General features: G+C 41.4%; 1 protein-coding gene across 1 annotated transcript; it reads left to right on the top strand.

The window, feature by feature from the left end:
* Positions 1-3,061: 3,061 nt before the first annotated feature.
* LOC117593461 (histone-lysine N-methyltransferase, H3 lysine-79 specific-like) lies at positions 3,062-6,929 on the top strand. Its single transcript, XM_034288722.1, has 2 exons — positions 3,062-3,097; positions 4,455-6,929. The coding sequence occupies exon 2, from the start codon at positions 4,487-4,489 to the stop codon at positions 5,432-5,434; it is 948 nt and encodes a 315-aa protein (XP_034144613.1). The 5' UTR covers positions 3,062-3,097; positions 4,455-4,486; the 3' UTR covers positions 5,435-6,929.
* Positions 6,930-7,407: the final 478 nt, after the last annotated feature.

The raw sequence follows: 7,407 nt of genomic DNA, 5'->3' as shown, positions 1-7,407 counted from the left end.
GGGCATAGCCAGGACAGGACAGGAGGTGGCCTTTAGCCACCTCTACTCCTTTTTTTGGTTTCCCCAATTGGAGGCAGGTGTTAGTTATTGCCTCCAATTGGGGACCCTATTTAAGTTTAGTTTGTAGGCCCCAAGGCGTGGTTCATTTTGGTTTTGTGTATCCTGTGTAAGGAAGACCCACGTCACTGGTTGCTGCCTTTTTGTTTGTTGGAGTCCTTCTTTCTTTTTTTTTGATTAAACATGGATTACCTTCCCTACCTCTACTCTGCGCCTGTGTCCTTTCCATCCCACGACCGTGACATATAGTTGCACTAGCATGTTGTCTTCATTAAACATTTAATTTGTTTTGAATGTCATGCAATTCTCAAAATCTTGTCAGTCCATTTAAGGACAATATATGATTACTGTATTACAGGAGCCATAAGGAAGAATCCTTCCAATCGGGATGCCACTGACGAGGCTGTCCAGAACCAGGTCCCCAGGTATCAGAAAGGGGCAGCTGACTGTGCAAGTGGGAGAAGATGTTGCGGCGATACAAGGGACCTGCCGTGAATATGAATGACATCACCAACACAACCAATATTGCTGCTAATCTACAGTACTAATTTTTTTTTTACTGCTGCTATGTAAAGTGTTATGTATATGATCACATTATCCTCTTAATATATTTATAGCTCTGTGTGAATGTTCTTAATTCTGACTGTAGTTGTAGTGTTATGCCACCATTCATAAGATTATTGCACTGATGTATCTATGATATTCAATTACTATTGATTGCTGTTAGGTCACACTTATGTATATTACTGCCATTCTAGCCCTTGTTTATTTTGTATTGTATTATGTTTATTTTGTACATTTTCACATTCAAAAACTGTAATTTTACTGTAATCTGTGGTTGGACACGTTTTCTTGCAGCATTAGATTTTTTAGATGTATTTAAATTCATTTGCACATGTTTATTTTATATTCTTGCTGTGTAATGCACGTTTCTTGTATGCATCTTGCACTATTAGAAATAAATTGTTTAGATTATATTCAGTTCAGTGTCATTTGTGATATGACCAAAATTATTATAAATAAAACCTAATATTGTGGTGAACCGCTGATCAGGGTATTGTTGAAAGGCATTGTAATGAAAGCGGCCCACCGGCGGCCCGATTGCAAAGGCAGAAAACTAGTGGGCCGCTGGGCGTATTGCTTGCTGGGCAGTTGTCATAAAGTGCTTTTACAAAACACCCGGCCTTAAACCCCAAGGAGTAAACAACAGTAGTGTTGAATTTCAGTGGCTAGGAAAAACTCCCTAAAAAGGCCGAAATTTAGGAAGAAACCTAGAGAGGACCCAGGCTGAGACGGGTGACCAGTCCTCTTCTGAACATATTAAAGAGTACAAATTGTAATAATTCATAAATGCATGTGGGCTGAATCCAGAGTCTATTTAAACCTAGTCCAGGTCAGAAGCATGACCAGACTGAAGGCAGTCAGCCAGGAATCTAGCTTGGTGCATATTTGTATCGTATAACATGAATTAATCAGTATCATAAATTAATCAGCATAATAGTGAGTGAAAATGTCATATTCAGGGCTGGAAATTAAGATCGCCCCACCTCCACTCCCGTCAGGTGGGTAGTTTACATTTCGGGTGAGTTTAATTTTAGATCTAATCATCCGTCAACATTTTAGCGCCAGTTTAGTTTTAATATGAGAGGTGCCAGAACTGCTTTCTGTGTTTACGAATGCAAGAACATCTGAATTGCCAAGAACTGATTAATTCACGGTTAATTTATAAATAAATATCATAGCCTATGTCTTGTTTTGTGATAGCTTAGGTAGGCACTAATCCTTCACATAGCCTATGTGAAGTCCGCTCCAATAATGTTTGCTTCACTGTAGGTTTTTTATGCACTATTTAAATAATATTCAAAAGAAATGTTTGAATTATGCATTGCCTATTAGCACTTGTTTGGATATTCTTGGGTTACTTTCAGTTCACAAAATAGTTTTCTCATTCTAGTGGATACTACAAAATCAGTCCCTTTCACGATCCAGAGACCGCAGCTGTCTGACTGCTGTGTACTATACAGCCCCCTTACAAAAACTTACTGTCATAAATAACTACCCAAAGTACATGCTTATGCGATTCTAATTTGGAACTGGGGACAATGCAACTATGTTTAAAGATAGATTTCATGCTGATCTAGATGTCGAGACAAACTCAGTCCCCTTGACAATCCAGAGACTGCAGCTGTCTGACTCTGCTGTGTATTACTGTGCTCTGAGGCCCACTGTGACAACAGGATACACATATCCCCATACAGAAATGATTTACATTAATTCCAGCGAACACTACATTAATTTAGAGTATTTCATTATAAAATACATTATAATATCAAATATTATTTACATTCCTTAGTCTTAAAGGTTTATGTTATGTGCTGCACATTATCAGTCACAGTATGCCTTTATCGTACTGAAACCGTTTAATCCAGTTTAATCCAGAAACTTCTGAAAAACATGTTCTGGAGCGTAGTGTACAACCTATGGTCCAGACACTGGGTCTTTCATTGATGCTTGTGGGTCTTCCAGCAGGATAACAGCCCCAAACACATGTATATGAAATTACTGCTATGGCTCAAGAGGAAACACTGGACTGTACTGAAGTGGCCTGCGATGAGCAGATCTTAATATGGTGGATTTTTCAGCTGACTGGCCAGAATGTCTAAGCTTTGTAAACAATTATGGCTGAATCGATGTGTTCAAGCACCCCTTGGGATTACAATCAAGGTATGAAATGTGTTCCCTCCAACACAAGGATTCCCAGTCAAGACATGTAGGTTGAATGTGCAGTGAGATAAGAACCAGACTGTTTTCAATTAATTTTGTTTCTTTCACAATCGCATAGCTATCACCTTGGATAGAAACTAAGTGAAATCAACGTTTTTGTCCAATGTGTTCCCAAATACAAATGTTTCCTCATTTCTTAGTCGACATCTATTTTACTACGTCACAAAAAGATGTTCAATTGGATTGCGTCACAGTCATGAACTGCACTTTAGAGCGGTAGTTAGGAAGCAAGGTCAGTCTGCATGTTGAACATTTGGTGAGTAGATATTACAGTTTTTTAAATACCTGTAAACAAAACAAATATTTCCAAGATATTTAATATGTTTCTAAAGTCGCGGGTAAATATTTTTATCAGTGGGGACATGTTTCTGCACCGTGCCTCACGGTATGTCGAAAACCAGAGAATACAAAGCTAAAACTGATTTAAAAAATGTCCCAGGGCTACAACGCGTTCACAGCACCCTGTTCTCCGCCGCTATATTTGGTCAATAGTTTTGTAGGGTGCATTCACCTTGAACTAGAAACACGTTGTTGGTTAGCCTTATATTATTATAGGCTACTTTTGTAAAACCTTTACAAGGATAAGCTATACTTTATTTGCTGGCATATGTTTTATAGCTAGTATAATTGTATATAAAACAGTGACGTTTGACTGCATTTGATACATCCTCCTGTAGTTGAGGAACGATTTAGATTGATCATTTAGCATTCCATCCATATCAATTAGGCCTATGTGTAGACTTGGTTGCGCAGTGATCGAAGGTCTGCTATAACTGCAGCAGCTTCATTGAGACGCACCAAGTCAAATTTCGGTTTAGCGATATGACTTCACTAGCTAGGTAATTTTTATTGAATTCTACCCGATCAAACGCTGTCGTCGTGTTATTAAATTAGACAATTTAACACGAGTTGGTGTATTTTATAGAAAACCACATTAGAACGACAGTTTGTGCAGTTAGCGAATGATTCGTTCTTTTGAACGACTCGTTTAACCAGAGTGGAGAGCAACAATTATTTTTAGTGACTCATTCAATTGAATCATTATTACGAATGGCTGACAATGAACCTGTAGAACAGACCCAGGACGTGCCCATCGGCCGTAGTGACGCGCATCTCCCTGGCTTGCGGACGGATTTGTTCTCCTACTTTCCGTGGATATGCGTGAACGATTGCATACGTTAATTAAATGACTCAAAGATCCGAGTCTAAAAATAGTCGAACATCCCATCTAATTCAGACCAAATAAGACACTGCAGTTCAATTCAAGAACCCAATAAGGCTAGAAGTACGCAACCACTCTTCATTCCAAAACTGGGCTGGTTTGGGAGCTTTTAAATTTGCCAATTTGATGCAAGACCACACAAAACATAATGTATCATACAAATATGTTAATTAAATAGTAATGTTATGTAATTTTTTCTATGGTCACAAGTAGCATTTTATGAATGACATTTTTACTTTTTATAAATACTAAGTTATGTAAATTTACTCAAACCTAAATGTTAATGTACTTAGTAGGCCTATATTAAATGTATTATGGCTTTAGGTTGTTGGTTTATGTTTTTGTCCAAATTAAGACCAAACTGTAATAACTCAAACAATCTCTCAAACAGGTTTAAAAGACACATATCTTAACATATTGAAAATGAATGAGAAGATAGGAAGAGAAGCTGAGGACAGGCAAAAGTGTAGGGAGCAGAGAGAGGAGGAGAGAAGGATGAAGGCAGAGAAGACTGATTTGATCTTTGGTCTGGTGGAGGAGAGGAAAGCAGTAAGGGGTAAGGTGTTGGACACAACACTGAACCCTGGCATTAGGATTGAGAAAGCAGCCAGATTAAGAAACATCAGGTTGGGTCAGTCAGTCAGGGCCAGAGAAGAGAAGAAAGAAAAGGAGGAGGATTTAGGCATGAATGAAGATAAATTGAAAGAAAAGCTTAGATTGGAGAAGGAGGCCAGGGTTAGGGAGGAGGAGAAAAGAAAGGAGAAGGAAAGAAAGGAGCAGGCCATAGTGAAGGAAACCAGGATGAGGAAGATCATGTTGGAGGAGTTGGCCAGGGTTAAAGAAGGGGAGAAGGAAATGGAGGAGGAGAATAGAACCAAAGAGGTTCTATTAAAAGCAGCCAAGCAGAGGACTCTCAGGTTGGAGAAGGAGGCCATGGTTAGACGAACAGTGAACATGGAGGAAAGCAAAAGAAACCACATGGCTATTTTGGAAGAAGCCAGGCTGAGAACGCTCAGGCTAAAGGAGGAGACCAGGCTTAGGGAAGAGGAGAAGAAAAGGGAGGAGGAGAATAGAGAGAAAATGGCTTTAGTGAAACTGGACTGGAGGAGAAAGCTCATGTTGGAGAAGGCCATGGTTAGAGAAGAGAGCAAAATTGAGGCGGATGAAAGAAAGAGGGAGGTTCAATTGAAAAAGTCCAAGATGAAGACCAGGTTAAACCAGGAGGCCAGAATTAAAGAGGTGAAAAAGATGGAAGATGAGAGAAAAAAGGAAGCTTTATTGAAGAAGGCCAAGGTAACAACTCTGAGGTTGGAGGAGGAGGCCAAGGTGAGAATGAAGGGGAGGAGAAGAAAAGAAGTGAGCTCAGTTTAGAGGAGGAGGCCGTTGTTAAGGAGGAGGAAAAGAGTGTAGAGGGCAAAAGAAATAAACATTTTATAAAAGAGGAAGTTTGGGAGAGAGAATGAGGCCAAGGTAAGGGAGAGAAGAGAAGTGGAAAGAAAGAGGAAGGAAACCAATGTAAAAGTAGATAATATGAGACTGAGTAAGGAGGAGAGAAAGATGGTGGCAAGGCTGGCAGAGGAGTCCTGATTAAAAGAGGCCCATATGGTCGAGACCAAAAACTTGGCAGTAAACAGTCATTGTGGGGCAAGAGAACAGGAGGACATGACAAGGCCTCAGAAATAGATACATCTATTACTTTGTGAAGTAATGATCCTTGAGAAAGGACTGAAGAGAACTTAAAAGAAAAGGAGTTAAAAGTCCTGCTGTGCCCGGTAGATCCAGAGGGACATAATGCTGGACCTACAAAGATGGTGCGAAGAGCCATGCGATAGGCGCAGAGCCCCAAATGCACCTGGCAAAAGACCCAGAGTCCTGACTGCACCCAACGAGATGCCTAGTGCCTTGGAAGTGACCAACTAGATTCCCAGTGCCCGGACAAATCCAAGCAAGCCTCCCAGGGCCCCGACCGAGCCAGGCGAGCCTCCCAGGGCCCCGACTGAGCCAGGCGAGCCTCCCAGGGCCCCGACTGAGCCAGGCGAGCCTCCCAGGGCCCCGACTGAGCCAGGCGAGCCTCCCAGTGCCCCGGCAGAGCCAGACGAGCCTCCCAGCACCACTGCAGCGATCGACGAGCCTCCTAATGCCCTGGCAGAGCCTGACAAGCCTCCCCAAGTCCAGCCAAGCTAGGCGAGCATCCTAGCTCCCAAACCGAGCCAGATGAGCCTCCCAGCAACCCAGCAGCTATCGACAAGCCAGCCAATGCCCCAGGGTTGACACTGCCTCTCTATGAAAGGGGTTTGTCTTTTCTGTTTGATTTCTCCCTCACATCCTCATAGTTATTTTTTGTTAATAAAACGGCCACCAGTGCTCTGAACACACCTTCTGTGTACGTTCCCAGTGTCTCTCCAAGTTACAGTAGATACTCAAAGTCTGTGCATCGGTCTTACCTGGAAGGTACACTACAGCCAATGAGCGCTTAACGTTGTTATCCGCTGTCAAATGTTAAGGAATGCCTTAGAAATAAATGACTGCTGCTACACTACTCACATTGCGTCACATTCAGTGGCATTCAGTAGTTTTACATAAAGTTTCTTGTTTACCAGAATTAATGGAATCTTTATCACTAAATCTGTTTCTCTCAAGAACAAGGTAAGAGTGAAAACCTGCAGAGACTCATCCCACCATGGAACCAGTTTGACACCTGTGCAATACAGCAACATTCAGTAGAGATGGAATGGACTGTTCTCACTATAAACATTCTGCTGTCCAGTCATCAGCACCATTGTAATGCATACATGTCAGTGTGGACTAACAACCCAGTAGAGCATTCCAGACACCTTATAGAGTCCATGCCCTGAAGAGTAATTCAGGCTCTTCTGGGAGTATGGGGGAGGGGTTTCAAGGGTGGGAACAAGGTTTCCATCAGGGGGTAGTCTATGAAGCCACTTATTAAGCCAGAGGAAAACAAGTCATCCTGGCCATCCTCAATGTTGTGGCCAGTTGGAACATTGTTGAGACCAATGGCTCTATTGAACAAAGACAGTCATATCTACTGGCCCCTCCTTCCTTTGAGCGATTGACGAAAGACAAAGGCCAAAATAATTGATAGAAAGCATGACTCCATTCATTTTGTAATCAGACAGCAGGCTCAATCAACTGTTTGTTGAACTGTCCTGGTGCAAATGTATAAAATACTGCTCTGGTGCATTATTATGTTTGAATTAGCACTCACAAATTATCACAAATTATCAATTTTCAGTCACTCATAATGTTTTAGGGAGACAGAAAAAAGAAAACACCCCAACAGTGTCTAGCTGTGGATTATCCTTTTAAGGAAATGCAGAAAC

This window comes from Esox lucius, chromosome 3 (genome assembly GCF_011004845.1).
Source record: "Esox lucius isolate fEsoLuc1 chromosome 3, fEsoLuc1.pri, whole genome shotgun sequence".
Lineage (NCBI taxonomy): Eukaryota > Metazoa > Chordata > Actinopteri > Esociformes > Esocidae > Esox > Esox lucius.
The sequence above is the reverse complement of the archived record's forward strand: the minus strand, read 5'-3'. Positions and strand labels throughout refer to the sequence as shown.

Excerpts from the sequence above, each read along its gene's own strand:
- LOC117593461 (XM_034288722.1), top strand. The coding sequence starts at position 4,487 with ATGAATGAGAAGATAGGAAGAGAAGCTGAGGACAGGCAAAAGTGTAGG.